This window comes from Cygnus atratus, chromosome 2, assembly GCF_013377495.2.
Source record: "Cygnus atratus isolate AKBS03 ecotype Queensland, Australia chromosome 2, CAtr_DNAZoo_HiC_assembly, whole genome shotgun sequence".
NCBI lineage: Eukaryota > Metazoa > Chordata > Aves > Anseriformes > Anatidae > Cygnus > Cygnus atratus.
The window spans coordinates 91,802,176-91,828,335 of NC_066363.1; the positions used below are offsets into that span (position 1 = coordinate 91,802,176).

Below are 26,160 nucleotides of genomic sequence, written 5' to 3' on the forward strand. Positions count from 1 at the left end.
TTTCTTCTTTACATTAAATCAATAGCTTTTCCTGGGTGACAGGGTTGTGCTAGACCAAATGCATGAAAGTCATACACAGCCAAATGCCATCTACCACTACTCTCCCTGACACCACTAACAATGTTCTGAAAGTTATTCTCTATCAAACGATACCCAGGGTCCCGGGCTTCCCAGCCCCAGATCCACAACTCAGCGTCAGCCCAATCTGAGCAGCCACCTCAGCTCAGAGCACATAGAGAAGGGCATGTTCCTCTTGCCATCTTACATACCCACCAATGGAGGCAGGACACCAGCCTTGCGGGGACCTCACATGCCACACAGCACAGGCACAAACTGAGGTGAGTCTGGCTGCAGTGGTTTTGGCCATCACGATTTTCCTGCCCTGTCACATGCCAAAAACTGTCTTTGCCACAGCTGGCACAGCACGTATGTGCATCTCCACTATATCAGTGCCAAAGGCAGCATCTGACCTTAAAACAACTGTCCTCAGCAGTTCCAGCACGCTGACTCTGGTATCAAGGCTGAATCTCCTGGAGAGGAATGGGAGAAGGCTACTGGAGAGAATAACAGCACATGGCCAAAGCTGGTAGAGCATGACTGATACCACAACTCACCTTGCAGCTCCTTTAAAAGCTGTCTTCAAATGCTTCGCTACATCAGAATGCATGAAATTTAAATCTGCTGACTTCTGTTCACCAAATAGTATTTTCCTGGACTTTCTTTACCTTCTGGGTAGCCCCAGTCTGAATTTCTCACCAGGGCAATTTGTTTCACTGTGGTTGTAAAAACAAGCTTAGCAACGTTTATATTTTAATGTGATTGAACCATCCCAAAGAGCTGTCATTCACAAATTTTAAATGACTTACAATGTGCTTTGCACCTCAGTAATTATATTCTAAGTTATCAAGTTCACACATGCTCTCTTTTTCTAGCCACCCACGTGTGCTTGAGAGAAATTACTTCTGAATATGCTTAATTTTAAAGTCTTCATTTTACACATTGTGTGTAATCAAACTTTTTATTAAACATTGCCAAGCAATCTGTCTCATTTAAAAAAAGCTGCTAGAAGAGGTAAAGGTCCATTAAGCTGTTAATTGCATGCTGTAACTCTGATTTCTTGAGAAGTTATGTTGCATATAGTTTCCTCAAATATTTAATTCTGTATTTACCTAATTCTGCTGTCATAGCTACTACGTTGGTCAGGAATACAGCCATGCTAGCAGCAGAAAAATTCTCCCATGTAGAAACAGAGAACAAAAATGAGTATTTCATTTCAATTTATTTTGTTTCAGTTTGATATGGGGAATTTCACTGTACAGGTACAAAATGCAATTCTGCTAATGTAGAAATACAAGTACACCCTAAAGGCAGAGTGCTTCTGCTACAGTAATGGCTTAAGTGGTTTGTGAACTCAAATTCATTGCAAGTAAACCTCAATTGGTCTTAAAAATGAAAGTCATTTGAGTGACACTGAAAATGTTATATGCCCCTGTTTTTAAATTACTTATAATGAAGGTCAAAAAAAATACTTTAGGCTGTAAAAATACATCTGAGGTGACTCCAAAACATATAAGCTACATACAAACATTTTCAGGACGATTGCCACCTCTCACATAAGGCTCTGAAATAGTTTTGCAGGCTTCTGTATGCAAAAACCACCATCAAATCATTTGAATTTGAGTACACCAAACTCAAGAAACATCAATGCTTAATGCATTTTACATATTAGCTGGTTAACCAGACCTTACGTCAAACCACATACCTTTGTAAAATAAAATTAATAATCATCTTTTAGTTTGTAGTAACTTGAATTATATGACAATGAAGTTAGAGAGCGGGAAAGGATGAAGCACATGCTAATTTCTCCCAAAATGCACATAATTTCTCCCAAAAGATACACAAGTACAGTATGACATCAATGTTGACAGGTTTTTTTGTTTGTTTGTTTGTTTTCCTATTCAGTCTGCTGTCATATAGAATCGTAGAACCATAAAGGTTGGAAAAAAACCTCCAAGATCATCTGGTCCAACCCTACCACCAATGTCATCCACTAAACCATGTCCCTAAGCACCAAGTCCAACCTTTAAGGTCTCTCCACAACACTGAAAATAAAGTAATTAGTGTTGGTATGTGTAAATTTGTTATGTATAGTAGAAGTCACAGAATCACAGAATCGTCTAGGTTGGAAGAGACCTCCAAGATCACCCAGTCCAACCTCTGACCTAACACTAACAAGTCCTCCACTAAACCATATCACTAAGTTCAACATCTAAATGTCTCTTAAAGACCTCCAGGGATGTGACTCAACCACTTCCCTGGGCAGCCCATTCCAATGGCTAACAACCCTTTCAGTAAAGAAGTTCCTCCTAATATCCAACCTAAACCTCCCCTGGCACAACTTTAGCCCATTCCCCCTCGTCCTGTCACCAGGCACGTGGGAGAATAGACCAACCCCCACCTCGCTACAGCCTCCTTTAAGGTACCTGTAGAGAGTGATAAGGTCGCCCCTGAGCCTCCTCTTCTCCAGGCTGAACAACCCCAGCTCCCTCAGCCGCTCCTTGTAAGACTTGTGTCTCTTCATCAGGAGAATCTTTGCTCTAAGCCTTATGCTCTGACCATAGGAGCATCTTTAGCCATCTGGCTTTTCGGCCTCTTACCAAGGTCATGTGGTATAAAAGCAGCTGGTCCCCTTCCAAGCAAGGAATTTCTGGTCAATCCCTTCCCATTTTGGAAGCCCTGTGACAGCTCTCAAGTGCCAGGCATATCTTCCTCATGTACAGCAACATGTTTCACTGTGCTTTTTACAGAGGACAACCACAACCAAGAGCCTCTCAGCAGAAACACCAGAATCGACAGGCTTTAGTCCTTTTGTTAATACTTGTAGTTACAGCTCTGACTGCCATGGTTACAAACAAGAAGGTTATCTTAGCTCTTTTTCACACAACAGAAGAAAACACCAGAAGAAATCAAAAGGGCCCCAGATTTACAAAAGAAAACACCGTGAGTATTTTGTTAAGTACAAACAGCCTTGAAACATATCAGCATTATCTTTAAAATTACAATAGCTGTTCAGGGCCTGAGACTTCAGATTAAGAGAATTAAATTTCCAAAACTCAGTGGAGTGTGTGCTTATTTAATTAAAAGCAGGCAGAATTTCATTTGCACTTCATTGTTACGAATACCACCTATAATATCACATTTTGGCACTGCAGCTTAACTCCAATTTATACTAAAAGCATACTTCATCAAGCTGGTTTTGAAGTTCATTACAAACGTTAAACGACGGTACTATTTGCTATAGCAATCCCATCCCATTTAGGTGTTTAAACAGGCAAATATGGTCAGATAAACCCAAACGGTTTACATTTTTTCAGATGAAGTCTTTTGTATTTGATCTGCTACTGTGAGCTGAATTACATATCCTTGATTTTATATTTTAACAAGTGTGGCCCAAGGTGCTGAAAAACTACAGAACTTCCTGGCTTGTAGTTGTGCCTCTAAAATACATCAGGTTATTTGAATCTCCTGTCAGAAATGAATCGGTTATTATACTTGTTACTAGAATATAACACACAGAGCAAGAAAAGGGACTTTAGCAATGGATTTCTCACTGATTAGAGAGAAATTTACCCTCACGCACTGCCCTCTGACTATGCATACAGCCCAGAACGTGGTCTGTGAGACTGGTATATGTTAAACCTTTCTCTTACCCAAGGGAGAAAGGGAGAGACCTAACGAGAAGCAACAGCATCCCACCTACCAAGACATCCATTCAAGGCAGCTAGAAAGTGCTACTAGAAAATCAGGGGCAAAGCCTTCCTGCCTCCTCTGATTAACTATGTCAGCTCTGGAGAGTAATACTGAAATAATCCCCTTGTAGTATGGGAGAAACACCACCACGTAGAGTTAGTAGGCCTCAGTATTAGTTGAGACTCAGTTGACTCCCTTCATATGCCATCTCAGCCATAACAATTCAGGGGTCTGCACAGTTTCTTGCTCCAGCATGAAAGGATGGTAATAACCAAAGAGCTAAAAAGGCAGGCTGAAATAATTATTGTAAATGTGCTTATGAGATTGCAGACAAAAATTAAGTGATCAAAACCATCCATAGATACATTTTGGAAGGGTGGAAACAAATCCTATGCTATTAAAAACAGTTTTATTATAGTATTAAACTGTGTATATGATACTAATGGAGTTTACCTTAAGCATTTTGGCATACATAAAAATCATATATATATATATATATGAGGCCCACTCTTCAGCTCTTGGAAGGCCAGACAGATACGCCCCAATAAGCTTCTCGAGGGAACTCTGGAATTTGGCATGTCAGTGTGGAACTGCAGGACTTCCAGCACTGCACCGCTAGCAGAGTAGCTTCTACTCTAATAGAATATTTTGGATTCAAGTTTTGACTTTCCACCAGAAGAAAGATCTGTGTGAAATGTAACAAACCTTCAGCTATTATAAATTTAAGGCACAATTGTAAGTATCTACAGACAAGTTCTTCCTGTCAGGCAGATCTCATTTTCTTCCCCTTGCAGAGAACTTGCCATGGAAAGTGGGTGAACGTGAAGTTCTGCAGCAGGTATGAAGTGTGAACGAATCAATCAGCAGAGAGCCAGCACTCTCAAACATATCTGAATGAGGCACCACACACAAGATTATGGGACCAGGGTGGAACCAATTGGGCAATGACATTTTTCTTAGTAGGGCAAAACTAGATAGGATTCTGCCTCACACCTACTACAGAGTGCTTCCCTTGTTAGCACAAAAACCTCAGAATAATAGTTCAAAGGTCACTTTTAGCATTACTCATCATCTTAGGCCTTGTGGTGGTGGTGGTGGTTTTTTTTTCTTTTTCTTTTTTTTTTTTAACATCCCGCAAGACAACATTGTTTTCATACACGGTATATTCTGAAGTCAGAAAAATCTGGTCTGTGAATTTTGACAGATTTTCCAAATATGTGATTCGTATCTCTAAAACCTCTTTTATTGCATGACAGGTATTGTGCAAAAAGCGTAATGAAAAACTAAACACCTTTAAAAAGGTAAAGACAGACAAATGAAAAGAGGATGGCTAAGAAAAGCCTGGGTGCTGAAAAGCTCTTTTGAACACTATTGACTCTGAACACTGTATTCATTACAAGCCTGTGGAGTCTTCATAAAATCCCAAACATGCACGTATTACCCCTCTATCCAAAAGCTTGCAGTAAATTCTCAAGTATTAGCAACATGCTATTGAGCTGGCACTCAATAATACTAATGATGCAATTTTCTTCTGCCTTGACACTTAGCTAATATACTAGTAAAATCCAGTAAATTAGACCTGGAATCACTAGAGGTTATTCACCTTAACAGAAAGGAGACAGTCTTGTTTAAACTCTTGCTTCATTTATCTTGCATATTCCCGTATCTTAATATGGTTCATGCTGCTTCTTACAGGCACCCTTTATTTTCAAGGACATTATCTTCACTTACAACCTTCATATCAGAAACAAAGTTTAAAATAGGTGAGAAACTTAAATAGATGAAACAGGCAGACAAAGAAAAGCAAGAATAAATACAGTTAGAAGGAACTCATTAATATTACCAGTGCATATTACAAAGGTCTATGTGAATTTTAGGCACTCATTTCTGCATGTTTTCAAACCACCAATGAAAGCTAGTGCATTTAACTTCAAAGGGCTAGATGCTCAAAGTGACCGCATTAATTGAATAATTTTCTCTCCTTCGAGTCAATTGGGTCTCCTGTGCAATACCTATCAGTACAAAATCTCACAGCCTTCTTTCATTTTTGCTCCATTCATACCAGTATCAACCAATTTATGGATCACATTATCGCTTTCAACCTAGCATGAAATTTCAGAAGAAAAACAAACAGGAAATATCAACTTCCAACAAATGTATCGGATTCTAGAAGAATCCCTACAAAGATGTGCTTCCTTTCATCCTGAAAATTCATTGTGCCTGCAGGTTTCCTCTATTCATTTGAAATACCTGGGCTATTTCCTTGTTTTTACAATAATTTTGTCTTCTAGCACCCAGAACATTTCATCCCCATTTAAATAATTTGTTATTCTGTCCCAGTTACCACACCTTTGGTTGCTGTACTGCAGGACTTATTTCAACGACTCCATTCTATTCTAGCTATGCGCTTCTGAAAGATGAAGGCAACCCAGAACAAGCTCAGAGACAGGGTCAATGGGGCTGGGGTCAGAAATGAGGAACACACTTCGGAAGAAGAGTCTAGAAGAGCTGAACTTCTTCAACCTATGATAGCAAGAAAAATGGGCAAAGTCTCGCTCTACATAAACACATGAGAAGGTATTAATGGAAGAAAAGACCACAAAAGGTAACATAAACAAAAGATCACTGGCTTCTCCTGAGCCAGTGGAAGAAGGGATTTTTCCAGCTCTCCCATTTGGGATAATTCTTCAACAGCAGATGAAAAGTACGCTGTAATAGCTGGAGATTAGACTCAAAATGCCTGAAGGTCATGTACATTTCCATACTATTGAACTGTACCAGCTGGGATGTGCAGTTGACCTGGTTTTCCTAAAGCCTGGCACCCTAAAAACCTTACTGGGTCCTCACAGTCTTGTTTCATACCTGCTTGGGCTAAGGAGGCCAGCTTGCACATCATTACCCTTTGCCTGTCACTGTTCCCTTGCACTCGTATTCTGCTTATCTTGTTTCTTCTGCTCAATACAGCTGCTGCAATAGATGCACTGGCACTGCTTCCTCTCATATTTAACACGTTGCTCTGTTTGGAAGCTGAGCAGCTGCCCTGCCTTCTGAACAGAAAGGTTCAAATTTGCACCAGGGCAGCAATGCCCTCGGAAATAAGCTGTACATACCTACTGAAGGCAGCTAGCTAGCATCTGCCTGTGCCCAAACGGGTTCTCAGTGCCGAGCAGAGGAAAAAAGGCAAGGCAACAACTGCTAACAGACAAAGGATACTAACTGAGAATTTCAGCAAGACAGCAGGTTGCAAAGGGCAGCAAAACAGAAAAAGCAGCATTAGAACTACAGCCTCTAGCATGGGTGCTGTAAATAACCTGCTCATTAGAGAAAGAGAGAGCTAAAGGCATACGGTTGTCTGGCAAAGCAAATGTATTTCCTATGTCTGTAAGAGGACTGGACGAGCTACAGACAGCCTGGAACAATGCATAAAAGCTAATGGCATTATTAGAGATGAGAAGAAGGCTGCAGTTACATCTGATGTAACAGGGACAGAAGATAATTCTCAGTCTGTATAACAACTGAGAGAAGAAAAAGGTAATGGAATCACCAAAACACTGCAGAGTCACCTGCCCCCAAAGCTACCACTACTTGCAGATCATATCTGCTGCTGGAGAAAAAATGATAACATAATTTCCTGAATATATCACTAACTAAATTCAGAACATCAGAAGTGTGCAAATTGTTCAGGAATATATACGCATATATGAAAAATATAAATAATACACCATGAACTATCTAGACTCTGCAGGACAAAAAATATAATCAACGTCGTTAACTATTGACTTGGGTGAACTTTATACTGAAACTATCTCAATGGAGTTTAAAGTGCTGAAAAGTCAAGACAGGATCATGATGTGCCACAAAAACAGTACCAAAAAGCTGAGGAAACAGAACAGTAAGTAGAGTCAGAATTCACAAGCTTTTGGATGGGGAAAAAACCTCACCATGCAAATGCTAATTGTTTTCTGAGGACTTGAGTCCGCTGGCTGAAACTGCAGCAGGTATAAGGACAAGGGCAAAAAGCACTGCCTTTCAACAGAACTGATACCGTGAATTTCAGATTCACTGAGGCACAGATGCCACCAGGGGAACCCTTGGGAATGCCATAGCATCTCTTCAACAGCTTAATTATATCAACAGATGAAGTATTTAGATTGCTTTACGAGTGAAATGAAAAAGATTCAAAACAGAGCTCAATACGGGGTTTGCTAACTTCACAGAAAAATCTTTAGAGACTACATAAAAAGGTGCAGTAATAAATTACCTCTGTGCTTCTAAAAAGCATAGATGGATTAGTCTTTCCCAGGGTGATGATGTTAAAGGTAACATAAGCTATAAACAGCATATGTTAAACTCTTCTGTTACACTGTCATCAGTTGTGCACTTCTTGGTAGCATATCATTGAATAAATTTCAGATGGAGGAGCAAAACAGAAAGCGTCTGCAATCTTCAAAAAAGTAGACATGAGAAAAAAATACCAGCTGAATTTTGGACAACATACATAATTCAAGATGGCATTCAAGATTCCTCAACTTGACCTGAAGCAAACGGAGCACCTCTTGAATGCTGTATAACTTATGAGGAGAAACAGAAGTCCACTGAAGACAAAACAAAATTCTCTAGCACGAGAAGTGCACACACGGGATGGAAGAAATTACTTTTGTTCTAAGTATCAGGTCTTCCAAAAGCTTTGTTTAAAACACAAATGACCATGTTGGCCGGTAACAAAGTTGTCAGACTCCTCAGGAGCTAGCAAAGAGGCATTACAACTGCTAGGGTTCACAACAGCTTGACAGGACTATGCTGCTACTCACTATAAACAGCTAAGGAACCAGTGTTACCAAAACAGTCACAGAAAGGTGTCTCACTATACTGCTTCTCAGGATGCAATTGCAAATCCAGAATGGGGACAAATACTGTATTTCTTCTACATGTATTGTGCAGTCTAAGCAGGAAAAAAGCCTCCACACAAACTCTGAAAAGAGACGAGAAGATAAAAAAATGGAAAAATGGAATTTGCAATGAGGAAATTTCACTATTTTTAACAATGTGTGTTATTCCAATCGGAATATCTCGTTCAACAGCCCCGGTTCCCTCTAGCAGGCTCCCCAGCAGTCACAGAAGCCATCAGGCCCCTGCCAAACGAGCAGACTGAATACACAGCTAGGCTTTGCACATTTATAGAACATGAATAAACATGGTGGCCTGAGTCCAAGTAAGCCTGTGCCATTCCCTACACTCTGAATGCTGTTTAGAAAGCAATGGCACAGGAGGAGAATAAGTTCGAAACTTATTCTCCATTGCGTCTTCATTACAGCCACACTATAAAAGCAAATTCCCGAGGATTTTATTTTCTTTTTTTTCTGAGTAGGGGAGAAAAATAATGAAAGGTCACATCCGTCCTTTTTCAAGCATCTCTGCAAAACACCCACTAACCACCCATACAAATTAAGCTCAGGATTACCCAGGGTTAGCTAATAAATTGTGTGTTCATACACTAGCAATCTTGACCTCCAGATTTTAATTCATTTTACTGAAATATTATTTTTCTTTCATGAAAGCATTTCAGATTTGGTACTTTTTGCAATAAGGATTACTCAAAGAACATCACCACGAATGCACAAATTTTATTTACTGCAATCTCTTCCTACAAACAACAGAGGTATAAAGCTGACTACCAGAAGAGTAATAGCGAATATTAACAAGTTCCTTTCCAAAGCTTCAGCCGATCAAGTTAACAGATAAGGAACTTATAAAAATACAGATGAAAAGTCCAGAAGCAAAGTTACAAAGTAAAGCTGACTGATTTCACTGGTTTTTAAACTCGTTCCAAAATAACAGTACCTGATACCCTTTTACTACTTTGTATAGGATATTACAAAGTAATGGATCGACTCCTAGAAGATTCTGTTTATAAAAGTCAGTCCTTGTCTTTATGTTTTTATTTTATATTTACTATCTATTCCAATACCTTTTTTTCTTTTAGTACTATGAAGAAAAAAATAGATTGCATGAAAGGATAGGTGTTGCCAAGCAGAAAACAAGACAGCACCTCTGCTGAAGCCCTTGATCAGCTGTCACTCAGTGCGTAACAGAGCACAGAGTCAGGTACTGGTCCTGCTACCACTCGGTATGGGCACGCTGGGATCATTTGATTGCATGACTATGTAAAATTGTTACGTGAATCATCAGGAAAATGATCACCTCGCTTGCCTATTATCCCACTCTTCCACAAAAAGCTTTTCATTATTCATAATTATCTTCGAATGGCACTTCCATTTGCCATACATGGAGTCATCCTCATGAGCAGCCTTTCCTTCTGACTCCGCCATCTGTGTTACTTCAGGCTTGCCCCGGCAGCTGAACTGCTGGACCAGGAAAAGCAGCCTTTGAATGTGGTGTTATAAAACAAGCATGCAAAAGGGCTGAACCATCCTCGTTTTGAAACAAGGTTTTCAAGTGGATAAGTATCATTAAGGAGGACAGCATGCAGGGCTCAGATGTCACTCCTTTCTGCCTCTCCAGCCGGTAACCTTTAGGAAAGACGAATCAATACTAAGCAGATACCGTATCTACTATTTCTTACTGTGTACCAAAGGTCAAGCAATTTTCATGTATGTATCAGTTCCAACATTCCTGTTTTCAGACACAGAACTGATTAAACCTGGGAATAAAGAAAGAGTTCTTATCTTGCACATAGCACTGTTTCAGAACACGTGATGATTTAAAAAAAAAAAAAAGAGACTTGGAACTTATTTCAGAGGCAAGTTATGACGCTCACAAAAGGAATGCAACGCTTTACTTCACTATCGTGAAATGATCTCTAAAAATAACCTGCAGATGAAATTATAAACAGCATTTATAGGACTGCTTCCTTAGCAAAATTCTGAACCACCTGTGTGTTTTACCACAGAAGCAATTTTTTTGAAAAATACTAAGCCCTTTACATTCATTTCATGCATGCCTGTTGCACCTTTTTCATCCGTATGTGCAGGCCACAGAGATTTTTCTCCTCTTACAGTTTCCTTAGATGGCATATTTTGAGAGAGGCCTTTATAGAAAGACATGTTTTGGTTCTATATTTAAACTTGATCCCATTTAGCTCAATGCCAAATCCTTTTAGCATCAGTGAGAAAATTCCGTAGTGCACATATTGCCATAGCCTAGGAGATGCCTGGTGCTTAAACTTAGTTGAAATTTCTTGACTTTTTTTTTTTTTTTTTTTAGCATTTGAATTCCCAAAGTATGCTCAAGTTTAACATTTCATAGTAACTGAAGTTCAAGGACAAACATCAAAACTCTACAAAATTCAACAACATTTTGTTCAAATGGAAAAGGTACCTTGCAGTATATTTTAAACACACCACAAATTTAACACTAAAACATCAGTCTGGCTCTGGTAGGAAGACACCAGTGCAAATGTAAGACCTAGAAGGACAATGTTTTTAAAATATTCAGAAAGCTAGTATTTTAAAATGCTTGCATATGAGAAAAAGGTTATTTAATACCCACTCTAATGAATTTCTGAGTTGTATTATCTCTGCAGCATCGTAAGGAGATATTGCTGCTCACGTCCTTTAGCTGTATGGAACGGAGCAATGGCACATCCAAACATCTGTAAGCAAAGTCATAAAAAGGGTCTATAATCTTTTCATGCGGACATTTAATACATTTAGAGAAGGTTTATTACACTTCTTGCTTCCTCTTCTTGGCATCAATCACATTTAATATAAAGATACAAACAATGTTAAAAATCTCTCCACAGTTCATTTCAAACAAAGACAAGCAGTGTTTTTATGAATAAAATAGGTTTTTTTGCTCTTATTGTACTTGAGTTGGTCAAGAGGTAAACCACTTTGATTATTTTAATTTTGTAAATAATAGAAAACATCCACTGACTCTAACATTTAATTATTTATGCTATTTTCATGCAAATCTATGTTCTTAGAGTGGTTGCTGCCTGTCAAACAAATATCAAGGCAAAACCAAGTAACAGGTCTGTATTGTGGAACAGCGTACACGGCCAGATTAGGAAAGTCTATTCTGATGTTGCCATCAGCAATATTGACAAATACAAATCAGAAACTAAGTTTTCTGTTTATTTTGAGCGTTTGTTATGTGGCTTGGACTAGATGATCAACCCAAACCATTCTATGATTCTATTATTCTGTTTTTAATTAACTGCATTGTGTCATCTGATCAGAAAATCATATGAAAATAATAATAAAAAAATAGCATAGTGCCATGGGGTCAATCCCTGAAAAGAAGTTATACGCCTGGCTGCAGCCATGCTCCACAAGCAGAATTATAAGCAAGCAAGTCTTTTAAAAATTTCTGAAATTAACCGCTACACTATTGTTTCACCAAATAAATCTATCCTATATGTTGTGATACAGGACAGAGCTGCCTGTCTCCCTGTCTTGTCATATTGCTTATTCTGATTAGCTGCAACAGCGTGAAAGTATAGATTTTTAATATACTTTTATTGCCTTTTAGATAGCTGACTTACTGACAGAAGTTTGGGGCCATTTTATTCCCCAATTTTTACAACTATGTTTTTTTGATGATTATGCTGTTAACATTTTTATTGGGGAATAATGGCAGAATTTCTATAGGACTGGCTGACAAATCCTATTATTGAATTTGTTCAATTCTGCATCCAAATGAACTGAAAATGTTAATTTGCATGCAGAGGGCTTTTTATTTATTTATTTATTTTCAGGAGAAAAAAATAAACAATGCAAATACCGGTATGCTTCTTGGAATTTCCTATGCTGCTCCTCTAAAAGTCTCATGTATTTTTTTAAACCGGGATCCAAAATAAAACAAACTGAAGATGTCAACTCTCTTAAACAAAATCTGTATCTGTTACACAGTGGAAGTCTTCTTCCTTGCTCACTAACAGTGAAAAACATAGAGTATTACAGAAACAGCTACAACGAAGACTTTCTACTGTACCTTCATAAGAAGAATGATTAAATGGCAACACTGAAGTATCACTTAGAGTAAATTAAGACCAGAATTCTGACACTGCATGTGAGCACACAGGCATGCTCAGCAGACTGCAGGGCTGTAGGTATTGCTGTACGTGGTTCTAAGCATCTACTTTTGAAAACAGCCATTCCTCATAGATTCTTTCATTTCACTTAGCCATATGTTAACAGGTTGTCATCCTGCCCAGCATAAGACAGGGTTGTGGAAAAGGCAAAAATAAATGCCTTCTCCAGAAAGTTCAGGGAAAAAAAAAGAAAAAGAAAAAAACACAACAAGAAAAAAGGAAACAGGTTATACACAGCACCATCTTGCAGCTAGAAATCTTGTTTTTTCACACCCTTATAAAAGTGCAGTCAGAGAAAAGGCAGCAAAAAGATGTAATTTTCTTCATTATAACTCTGAACACTACACTGCTATAGTTCCACTGCTATTGATCTAAATTCTGCAATGTGTTTTGGCGAAAAGTTTGCTTTTAAAATTATAATAAAGAGGAATCTATGACATTTCCCACCTTGGGTAAAGAGTGCCATTAAAAGCATGGCCAATCAACTGTGGTCAAAACTTGCATATTCTTCAACAACGACATATTTTATAAAATATCAACAGGTACCTAAAAAAAACACACTAAAACAAATAACTAAGTACCTAAGCCATATACACTTTGTGTAAACTAATGGCAAAAATTGCACTTTCAGCCCACTGAACTCTTGGGGGGAACCCTTATTTAGCGATTCAGTTCCCTTTCCTGCCCTTACCTGGAAGCCCTGATGCGATGTTTACTTTTTATTTTTCTTTTTGCTCTTAAAAATTACATTAAAGCAACTTTAAAAGGTATTTTATTACTCCAACAGAAGTACCTGCTGTAAAACAATGTACACATTCCCATAAGCTTTTTATAAATTCCTACAAGCCATTATACCTTATTTAATGTCATCTGAATTTTAACTGTGTTCTTGCACTCCGTTCTACCTTACTAACTTACCATACCATCATAATAATACTCACTTTTGAAATTCAAAATTCTAAATCTTTATTAAAACTGCAGACTTATGTTACAGCACTAAGTTAACTCCAGGAATTTAAGAACTGGGGTATCTGGGAGAAAAAGAACTCACTTCTCTGATTCTGTGCAATATTTGACTGCCCAAGTACCTTCTGCTTTAAAAGCAGAGTGTTTTCTGTAGATGTGACAGACAACCCTCAGAAAACGGCATCACATCTAAGTCATCAAAACAGCACAGGCCTAATCAAAATGAAAAATATGAAGTGCATCATACAACATCTGAAAGAAAGATTATTCTACCTGTATCGGACATGCTCGATTGTGTCGTATGTCAGCTTGCTGCTGATATTCTGACTATGAGGGTTGCCTAGGAGACAACAGAGATATAGAAGTTAATCATTAATCACAGTTTTGGTATTAATTTTTTGCTTTTATCAAAGTATTACACCAAGCCAGCCTGAAAAGATGACAAAGATTTAATGTATACTTCACAGCAATGCCCTGAAGCTCCTTAGAATAGTTAGTCAAGAGAAAGGACATATAACAGAAGCAAGCAATTATGACAGACCTTGAAACTTCAGCTGTATCTGTTACTGGTACTTAGGCAGTTCCCTTTAAAAATCCAACTGCATACGCACAAATGTTCCACCATAGAAACACAGATAGAATGCTCATTAATAAATATATTCATGCACTAAGAAGCGATTTAGAAGACAGCAAACAGACAACAGACGTTCATGACACCAGGATTATCCCTTTTTTTTTTTAGTGTCTGAAATTCAAATAGCTCATGAAAACGTAAATTTCACTGCAAAATTAGTAGCCATCTTAGTAGAGCTCAGCACAGACATGCATTAACAATTAAGACAGTACCTAAGAAGGGCCTGAATTTATCTCCATGAGCAAGAGTACAGCAACATACACAGATGCACAACACTTTCCTACTTTCCTACTAGTAAATGCTTAAAGAACATATCTAAACATTTTTGAAAGAGAACAAGAAAAAAAATACTATATTAATACAGTTTTGCAGTAAGCTACAATATTATCTATTCTCTTAAATTTCAAAATCATCCTCTTGAAAGTTATTGAGTGAAGGTGTTAAAAAGAATAATAAATTTAGAGCTCAGACCAAAAATCTAATACTTAGACTGTACGTCTGATGTTGCATTTCTCTAATTTCCAATTCAAATATTCTCAATTTAGAAGTGAGAATTCTCTTTTACTTACATTCCTTTCCCTCATTCACACATGCAACAGCTAAACTGTAGTTCTTCAGGCGTGTGGATTATCACCAAGAAAATAATAGAAAAAAAAAGCTGGGAGCCAAACTCCCCCTTCATTCACACCTGTGTCTGTTATATGAACTCTTTTTATACAAAAGTTATTGCCCTCAGAGTAGCAGATATAAGTGAATAAAGAGACTTGACCATATTAGGGATCTCATTATCATTTTAGACGAAAGCAGCATAAAACATACAATTTGTTCTTGCATAATGTTACAGGTACTGTGCAAATCTACTCCAAAGTGGCAGCACTGCTATTTCCATTCATGACCACTCAATTGATTCACAACTTTATTTTTTATCTGCCACAGATGGTACTTCTAATTATAAGGGTTGAGCCCAACGTTGTTCGAAATAACTAAGATCAGGGTGCATACCTTTCACTTTACAACGGCCGTAGTGACAGAACGTTAATTTTAATATCACTGACATGCATTTGAATAGGAGATTTTGAATGTAACCTAATCAATGTATCTTGTTATAACAGCAAAAAACCTTACCCCTATCAAGAACAACATTTATTTTGTAGCGGAACTTAAATCCACGCTCTGGATCCTGGCCTTGTCAGCATTCAGGAAATGAGACAGGAAAATCATACATACGAAGGTGTATGACATGAAGACTAGCCAGAACTCCCCAGTGGCTTATCACTCAGGTGATAAGCACAACTGTGCTGGTGCTTTAGTGAACACAGTTTTCTTCTGAAGCCGTGGTACCTAGCTCCCAAGTGAGGAATCACTTTGCTCTATGGATCAGGGAGCACAAGGAAGACACAAAACTAGCAAGAAGGACACACAGCCCACAAATATTAGCACACAGTGAGAAATTTTGATGACTTCACTGGGACTACAAACAGCATATGCAGGCAATACTGTACAGTTTTTTTTTTTCTGGATGAGCATGAATCATTCTTCTAATGTAAAACGTACCTCACAATAACAGTATGTCCTCAACACAGGATGCTGCTGCCTTTGTATAAAAGCACAAGCAGTGTGTGCTTCTCAGGATGATGCAACCTAGTCTAGCAGGAGGTGTCCCTGCCCATAGCAGGGGGGTTGGAAATAGATGATCTTTAAGGTCCCTTCCAATCCAAACCATTCTGTGATTCTATGATAATAATGTCATAAAGAGATGGAAAGGCTCTTTCTCCAGTATCTTCTGCCAACCTCTGGCAATCTGTAGGCTAGCTCACAAAGCACAAAAAGGGCAGCAGCTACCTTTCAGTGACAGCCTTGTGATTAGGCCCCTTTGTCCAGCAATGGAAGATTCACAAGGTGTGGTGGTTTTACTCAGGTGGGCAGCCGAGCTCCACCACAACCGCTCTCACTCCCCCTCCTGAAAGAGGAATGGGGAGAAAATACGATGAAAAGGGCTCAAGGGTTGAGATCGGGACAAGGAGATCGCACAGTAATTATCATGACAGGCAAAACAGACTCAGCATAGGGAGACAGTACGATTTATTACATATTACTAACAAGCTAGAGAAGTGAGAAACAAAGGAAAGAAACCAAAAGCACCTTCCCCCCATCTGCCCTCTTCCACCTCCTCCCCCCGAGTGGTGCAGGGGAACAGGGGAATGGGGGCTGTGGTCAGTCTATAGCGCTTCGCTGCCGCTCCTTCTCGGTCACTCTCGTTCCCTGTGCTGTGGGGTCCCTCCCACGGGATGCCGTCCTTGCTGAACTGATCCGGCGTGGGCTGCCCACAGGCAGCAGCTCTTCAAGAACTGCTCCAGATATGGGTCCGTACCGCGGTGTCCATCTCTCAGGAGCGAACTGCTCCAACCTGGATCCCCCACGGGCAGCAGCTCCTGCCAGGTCACCTGCTCCTGCGTGGTCTTCTCTCCACAGGCTACAGGTCTGGCCCGGAATCTGCTCCGGCAGGGGTCTTCCACAGGCCGCAGTCTCTGTCGGTGCAGGTCCACCTGCTCCACCGTGGTCTCCTCCATGGGCTGCAGCGTGGAACCCTGCTCCACCGTGGTACTCCATGGGCTGCAGGGGGACAGCCTGCTTCACCATGGTCCTCACCACAGGCCGCAGGGGACTTCTGCTCCGGTGCCTGGAGCACCTCTCCCCCTCCTTCTTCACTGACCTTGGTGCCTGCAAGGCTGTTCCTCACTCCTCTCACTCTCCCAGCAGCTGTGTGGCGCAGCATTTTTTTTTCCCTGTCTTAAATACGCTCTCACAGAGGTGCAAAACAACATCACTTATTGGCTCAGCTCTGGTCAGCAGTGGGGCCCTTACCAACGATGGGGCAGCTGCTAGATCCTTCTCACAGAAGCCACTCCTATGGCCCCCTGCTACCAAAACCTTGCCACATAAACCCACTACACAAGGCTAAGGAAGAAAGAAAACATAAGACCGTGAAACCACCCCTGCAGCTCCTTGCAATGACTCACTCAGAAGGGGGGAGGGTCTGGATTCTGGTCCATGCATAAGAAGTTGTTCTTGTATTTTGAGATGAAAAAATGACCAAACCAACAGTGCTCAAGCTACTTTGTATTTACTTATCCCCTAAGCCCTGGGCAGAGTAAACCCTTCCTTTGATTTTTCCCTTTCACCATCACTGTGAATTTTGATTCCTTCCACATGACCTACAGGATGTGTTTCTTCCTGTGGTTACCGTTTTCTCCTGGGAGGGCAAATCAGGTTTGAACATCTCAAGCAGAAGAAGGAACTGAACCATTATGTCCCACTCTGTACAGGTGCTCAGAGCTCTCTCTCTGCTATTTTACATAGGCTCTGAGATCACTGAAGCTAAAACTTACATCAATCTGGTTCTAAGTGACTTTCCAAGCTTATCAAGGGTGTACCCACAATGGCAGGCTTGGGCAAAACACACGAGAACACAGACTAGGCATACTAGGCATCAGAGCTGGCACGGGTTCATCAGCACTATGACAGGCAGAGGAGTTCGTATTTGTCTGCACCCCACCACACAGACACGCCTTTGGCCTCTAAAAACAAAGCTGGGGATGAAACAAAGAGATTGTGACTCCTTTGTAAAGTCACTGGTCCTCCAACCACACTCCAACAGTGTTAAAAACACAGAAGACCTCTTCCAACAACAAAACAGGACCAGTTTTGATCTATTTATATGGAATCTTAGGAAAAATAATGGAGCACTGCTTTGTACTTACCATAAACATTGTTTCTGAGGTCGTCAGTGAAAGCTTTAAGTAGACTATCTGGGAAGAGTGTTGCACCCGCATGGTCAAGGTAAGTTATCCCTAAAATAAAAATAAAATTATTAGATTCAATTTTTTGTAATATTTAATTCCAATTTCTCATACAGAAGTGAAGTACACCATACAAATGTTCCCAGTGAAGCACACCATACAGAAAGTTGATTGCCCTAAAGTTCCTAGGGTATGACATTTCCCTGTCTGACTTAGAGGTCTGCATGGATATTGAAAAATGCTTCTCAAAAACGTTCTAATAATCAAGCAATATTCACAGTGAGGCATCTTCCACTCACCAGCAGAGGAAAAAAAAAGGGTACTAAAGAAGTCCAACATCTTGATTGCACCTTTTTAATTTTTAACTAAAAGCAAAAAATTTTAAGAGGTCCTTTCTTCCATGATTAGACATTAGATTACACACTTTGAAGAGAAAAATGTTTTTGTTCTGTCTGTACAAGACTGCACAAACTAGTGTCTTGAACCACAGCACCTTGTCACTCCTAGGCACTACACATTATGAAAACTATTATCACAATAATAATAATTACTATTATTAATAGCAACAACAATAGTGTTGCCTCCTCACTGACATGAAACAACTATCTCAAGAACTGACGAGGCAAAAATCGTGCTTGAAGCCCAAACACAGGACTAGTTTACGTTTAAATGCATTTAAATATTCTTGCCACTCTGCTTCACTTAACATTCAATTCATTTTTAAGTCTCCTTTTATATTATTAAGCTATTGCAAAACTTTTAAATAAAAGCTTATTGGAAATGAAGGTTTTTTCATATTTGGCCATTTTAGATTTCTTAATCTTTAGCAATTATTCTTCCATTTCTCCCGTGTGTCGCATGCCCTTTATTAGTTTTTTCATTTCACTTACCTTAAGTATTTCAACCTATTTCAAATTTTAATAATGACGAATATGATTAAGATTAGAATTTAATAAGTATTTTAAAAGCCTTCCCTCTCCACGGGGATTTAAAACTGAGTTAAGCTTTAAACAAGAAGCCTTGACACTTGGAAATATATATAATTATATACTATGTTGCTGTAGCAGTGATTCAGTGGGTGAAGATGTGAGACTGCTAATGATAAAACCAATCTGGACACCCATTCCTTCTCCTATTTTCTGAAAGAGAAAAGTCCTTCCCTGCCTTATGATTCCCCCATTTATACCGTCCAGTATAAAGCAGATTTTTTAATGAGTTGAAGTTAACCAAGGAAAAGTGTTTTAAGGTGCTTTGAGGGAAGGAGGGTGGAAAAAACCTGGACTGATTTATTAAATATACAGACTTTCTGGCTTTTTACTTTTTTTTTTTTCTTTTAATCCTAGAAAGTTTCTCTCAAGCAGTATGAAGAAGTACATACAACCATACAGGTCAAAATGAAGATTTGTAAGTCCTGTGGTGAAACCTGGCTGTCCCACAGTCAGTCTACGTGTCAAATGCCAGCACAGAAACTTCACTTCAATGAAGTGCCTACACAGTCATGCCAAACTGTCCTTACTATAGCAGAAATACCCTTAAGTCTACACACAACTGTTTTTATGAATATGCTATGTACACTATAAAAAAGAAACAGTGATATAGAAAATTGGCAGAGAAGATATTTTCATGCCATTTCTAATAAAAAAGACATTCATTATAAAAATTCCCTTGATAATTTCTGGCATGAAATATCCTTTCTGTCCATTTAAAAACAATTCACAGTTTCATTCAGGAGCCATGGCAATCGCTTGGCATCCCCCAGCCCCAGAGATAGAGGTGTTTCAGACTGAGGCAGGCACGTGGTGCCATTCCAGGAGATGGGCCAGGGATGCCCAGAGGGCATCTGGTGGCCCAGGAGGACCAGCATCACCTTTGCTGTGACAGTGGACCAGCTTTACCTTCACCAGCCCATACAATTGCCATGATGGGGCCACCTGAGAGGCTCATTATCCACCTGACACCTGAACGTGCCGTGGGAGCTTGGGGGCAAACTTCTCTGGCTCTGACGTGGAGTTGAAGTGATTGCAAGTATATGCAATTTGGTTTATTAATCCTTATGGGCCACACAAGCTCATCCATACAAAGCTTCTCTGGACGCAGATGCCACCTTACAGTTTTTGGATCCTTCCAGTCATAAGGAGCTTGACAGTATCAAAGAGGTAACTTAGCTATACAGCACGTGAAAAAAAAAAAAAAAAAAAAAAGTAACCTGCTAAGGCTGATCACATCAAACCTACCCCTTTGGCAGGAGAAGCAATGCTTTCCAGGCAGGCTAATGGGAGACAATGTGAGCAAAAGGGTCTCTAAATAAAGTCCCCCTACATGATTTTTCAAATTTGATTTTTATGTATCTAATTAAGAAGGACAATATACTGATTTTATTAAACACAAATAATTTTGAAATCGCTTGCTCATTTTTAAAATCCCACCCCTGCGTACAGTACTCCGAAAAAATGGGAGGATATTTGGTTGAAGAAGGAAAAACTACTAATTCTTAAACTTTTATTTTATCTTTAATGCTGTTGTTTAATTGAAAACAGAGAACAGCATTTAATACTCTCTCTCAACTGCTGAAAAAAAAAGAAAAAGGTGCTCCCATAATTTGAGACTGCACTGAAACAAATATCTTTATTGCTATTGCATTTTTATGCTGTAGTTTTTTCCTTCCTGTCTTATTTCAATAAAACTGTGGTTTTAGAGGAAAGAAAACAAGAGTTGTGGCACATGCAAAACGCCTGCAAACAAAAGAACATTAATAATTTTCATTGTGTTTTTTTTTTTCCCCCTAGTTTAGTAACATTTGCTATTTTAACTTTATTGAACACACATTAACGAAAAAGATTTGTCGGTACATACAGAGTAATCTAGCTCCCTCTGTTTCACCATGGTATTTGGTATATAGCCTGTCAGCACCATGAAATTACGCTGTTTATGGCAAATAACAAGAGAAAGAAAACATAGTATGATCAACCAAAAGAAAATTAAAATATAATACCTATTAGGACCTGTTTTCTTTACTTGGGGAAAATGTAAAATTAACTTTGAGTTTAATTTACATACTATTATGTTTGGAATGTGTAAGCGACTTCATTGATCGAATAACGCACCAACTATTTGATAAAACCACATCAGAAGTAGGGTTTTTTATAGTACTATTGAAAACCATTTAATGTACCGGCATTAGTTATGTAAAGTTATTCAGCAAGAGTATTCATTCATAAGCTATACTATTCACATGCTAATACTGCAAATGATTTCTACATATTTCTCAAATGTGGACCAGTCTTTCCTGCTCAAAAAAAAAAACAACACAACAACAACAAAACACCAAAACCACAAAATAAACAGATCCCTTTTTTCCTTTTGTGTTAGAATTCATATCTTGATAAAAACATCCACCAGCTCTGCGTACCTGTCTTAACTCTCTGCAAAACTTCAGGCATGAACATGCACATGTTGCCTCGGAAATGCTGGGGGACCATTTAGTTTAACTGAATACTCCTATTTGTATGTAAAAAAATAATAATACTTTGGAACATTTTAGAATTAAGAGTTTAACATCAAGTGAGAACACTGGACTAAACATATGGTCTGACCTCCAGCAAAGAAACTAAAGCGAAAGGAAAGTGCAATGAAGAGCCAAAATACTTGCCACCGAAAAAGCATCTCTGCCTGGCTTTGAAGAACCTAAAAGACATCATTTGAGACTAGAACTAGCCGGTTACCTCTTTATTAAATCTTCTAGGAGTTATGCAGTGGAGTGTAGGGCTACGGCCCTGCGGATGCTGCAGAGGTGAAGGCGAGTAGCGGCCTGCCAGAGCAGGGAGATCAGGCCTTCTCCTTCTCTCTGCCCCACCACCACACCAGGCCTGGTCATCCAGCTGTCAGGTGGCTAAATGATGTCTCTTTCGGTGTCCTGAACATTAATCATGCTCTTTTATCCCCTGACATTCTTCTTGGTGCTACACATTTCTGAGCCGTGACAGCACATCACTTGCAAAAATAACCAGTTGACCAAATTGCCCTGTTTCCACCTCCTCAACTTTTCACAATGCAGTCACAGAATCATAGAATCATTCAGGTCGGAAGAGACCTCCAAGATCATCAGGTCCAACGATCACCCTACTACCAATGTCACCCACTAAAACATGTCACGAAGCACCACGTCTAACCTTTCCTTAAACACCCCCAGGGACGGTGACTCCACCACAGAATCATAGAATTGGGCAACCTGTTCCAATGCCTGACTGCTCTTTCTGAGAAGAAATGTCTCCTCATTTCCAACCTGAACCTCCCCTGGCACAACTTGAGGCCATTCCCTCTTGTCCTATCACTAGTTATCTGTGAGAAGAGGCTAACCCCTAGCTTCCCACACCTTCCTTTCAGGTAGCTGTAGAGAGCAATAAGGTCTCCCCTGAGCCTCCTCTTCTCCAGACTAAACAACCCCAGTTCCCTTAGCTGCTCCTCACAGGACTTGTGTCCCAGGCCCTTCACCAGCTTCGTAGCCCTTCTCTGGATATGTTCCAGGCTCTCGATGTCCTTGTAGTGAGGGGCCTAAAACTGAACACAGTACTACTGCAGTCCCCACAACCAACATGGCCATGCAGTGGCTTCCCAGGTAATTCCCAGTACCTTGTCAGTGCAGGTTCCCCGTGCCCCAGCCCATTACAGCCTGCCAGTCATGCCGCCAGAAGTTTCCTAGCGAAGAATGAAATGCGTATTTACAAGGCAGGAACTGTACGGAATCATGAAGTTTGATTGGCGGATATAATTACAATTCAGTGGGATTATATACACAAAACTACTTGGAAATAGATACAGCCAGTGCCCTAGGGAGACAGTATATACCTTAAGTACAGCGACATTAACAACAAACAGTATGAAATCGATTATATGAAAACAAGCTGAAGGCAAAATAAAGCTTTATCTGTCAAAAGATGAATACAAGAGAGTTTCATACACCAACACACACCCAAAAAAATAAAATAAAATGAGAAAACTGGAATAACCAAGGACTAAGAAGTGACAAAATAGAGAGGAGAGGGCTCTACAGGGGTTATAGGCGAGTGGGCCATCCTCTGGATCCAGTGAGCTGCTAGGAGGTAGTTAAGTATCACATCAGCTACCTCAGGTTATTCCCACCATCTAAGCCAGGTGCCCTTTAGAAGCTGCTCCCTCTTTCCAATGACTGCATAAGAACTAGCCCTCCCTACCGGAGTTGCTCCTAAATTAAATGCCAAAAGCAGCTTTTAACTAGGTTGTGCACCTAACCTTGACAAAAGCACCTGAAATCTCACGACGACACAGTGAATGACACGCCCATATACTGTATAAAAATCCTAGCTCTGCAAAAAAACACGTCAATGAAGTACATTAAAAAGTAAAGGAAAGAAAATCCTACTAACATGGCTTGAGATTGGCTTCTGCTAGATATTTTCTGTTCTGAACATTCAGTGAATATTGTAAACTATTTGCTATCCATGCCTTTAGTTCCTATTTGGCATCGATTCAGACAAAAGCTATCAAAACCACATTACGCTTTCTGAATGCCAACATGCCTCTCACCTAAGCTCTGCTGCCCTGCTCAACAAGGCGGTGTTTTGTTTCCCTTGCTTAGGGCCAGGAGCTCTTCATAAGACCACAAAAGCCTGGTGTTTGGCAGACAAGAGCATTGATGTGAAAGCCTGAACAGTTACCATAAGGTTCGAGGCGACCCTGCTCCTCAGCACCAGTCCACCAGCAACCTGCACAAGGGTGTTCATGTTTTACGGGCTGCTAACTGACTTGTGTGGGAAAGCGGTGCTTAGCTGATGTATTTTGGGGGTTGATCTGACAGGCTGATTACAAAACATGCAATTATGTTTATACGTAGTAAATTCCATTAGTTTTCTCTACTTCCTGTTGGCTTGCATTATTTGTTCTCATTGCACTATTAGCTTCAGCAAATCATTCAGAATGTTAAATCGGCTTGCAGTCACATACCATCTTTGCTGTACTCCTCAGCAGGGCCACAGAGACCCCAGAAAAGCTCTTTAGGTGGCCAAAGTCCTGAAAATTGAGAACTGATTACTGAAATGTAAGCACTGGCTGTACTCCATGTACACAAGTAGTTTAGAGTACCCCTATGTGCAGCTCACAGCCTGCTGGTACTGAGGTCCATGTGAGTGCAAGGATTTCACATTTATTAAGAAGTCACATCCAACCCTACAAAACGCATCTTCCACAGCTGCAGAAAAAAATTACATGCCATCAAATTTCATCATTTACCAGCTCCTGTGCTAAATGAGACCACAGCAAATGGATCAACGAGCACCCACCTTCATCCATGGGGCCCACCTGTAGTACACAGCTTCATCCAATGTTCACTTTCTGCCCACGAGGGCCGATTAAATATCGATCGCAGCCAGTGCTGTTATTTCCGCAGGCACCTTTAACAGGTTACGTTTCAGATTCTGGTTGAAGCCTTACTCATGGGCATGAATCAAGAGGTACCTCAGCTACACGCGAATAACATACTGCAGCCCACCATCTCATCATCTTTGGATGAAATATAAATCACAAGTGATTCATATTTATGCAAGTCTTCAAATGACTGCAGCTTAACCCAAACCGAAACTCGTTTTCACACCTCCCTAGTGAATATACTACCATCTTTCAGTCTCTCTTTCTTCCCCCCTCTGTCTCTGATGCAATAGATCAAATGATAGAAGAGTTGAAAGAGAACACGGTTCCTGTTCTTTTACTACTGGAAAATGCTTTTGTTGGTGTTGCTGGAATTTTCACAGAAACATTCCTTTTTGCATAGGAAAGAGGCATTAAGAATTTCAACTGGAGATGAAAACTTAATGGTGGAAAGCAATGTTTAAGGAATCTTAATAATAATCAGTTATAATAATGGTCATTATTTAAACATTCTTGTTTCAATCTCCTGCACTACTTTTTCTTCCCGTTATTCCCATAAAACAGCCACAAGGCTTGCAACAACATGTCAGGATAATGTTTGAAACTGACTTTTCTAGTCAGTTCTGTTTCTTGCTCTGTGACCGGTACTAATTGGATTCGTACAAAACCTAGGACAAATTAGTGACTCTAAATATTCCCAGTAAAATACAACAAATGAAATGTTCACTGAAAAATAGAAGGCTTTTTAAATGGTTTTACTGGCTTCCAAGAAACATTAGAAGATAAACCAAGTTCAAAATAACAGGAAAAACAAACAAACAAAAAAAGTAGTAACCTTTTACTTCTCCTTTTTTCCTTAAAACTCATTTCTTTACACAGAAATACTGAGATCACTATGAGGTGCTGGGAGCTATATGCTTGGGTTGAACATACAACCATGGCAAATCATCAAACACCCACATAAGAACTGGTAAGTGCAACAAATAGCGAATGACAGACAGCAAAAACCAGCTTATTGGTGATCATGACTGTTCAGGCCCTGCCTGACTTCCAGCAGCCATCTCTTCGTGGTGACAAGAAGACTTTCAATGCACTCTTTAGCAAACGCAACAGTACTTCCCTCTGCCGGCTTTTTCCAGCAAAGATGAGAGGCTGCTGCTGCAAGCCTCTAATAAAGTCATCCTGTAGTAGAAGTTCTTCAAACGAGGCTCTCCACAATTACAGCCACTGATGTATTTATACAATCCAGCAAATAGTCTGTTGCCAGGAGCAGATAGTGAAGATCATTTTCAGGGATGTAAGCATAAGAGAAACATACATTACCCTTAAGCACAAATTAGGACTATCCTTCAGAGAAAAAAAAAAAGTAAACCTAAATAACCATGTCACCAAGAGGAACTGTATATAAATTCAAAGGCTATGAAATGAAGAAAGTGAGGACCATCGGCCAGAACCCTGCTCTCCTAACATGGGAAATCTGAAAAGGTTCTTCTCCTGGCCCACAGTGGATAGTCCTTTGCTACAACAGGTAACTGCACTCATCAACCAAGCTAATG

General features: G+C 39.7%; 1 protein-coding gene across 6 annotated transcripts in view; it reads right to left on the reverse strand.

Moving 5' to 3' along the window:
- MOCOS (molybdenum cofactor sulfurase) overlaps positions 1 to 26,160 on the reverse strand; it is a 235,733-nt gene that overhangs the window by 189,273 nt on the left and 20,300 nt on the right. For 5 of the 6 annotated variants that reach the window (XM_050708714.1, XM_035550580.2, XM_050708713.1 and 2 more), the window contains 2 exons: positions 18,167 to 18,256; positions 14,045 to 14,111 (listed from right to left, as the gene is read on the reverse strand). In XM_050708714.1, coding sequence (XP_050564671.1) covers positions 14,045 to 14,111; positions 18,167 to 18,256 — 157 coding nt within the window. The remainder of the gene's footprint in view (positions 1 to 14,044; positions 14,112 to 18,166; positions 18,257 to 26,160) is intronic. The other variant, XM_035550583.2, reaches the window with a different exon arrangement.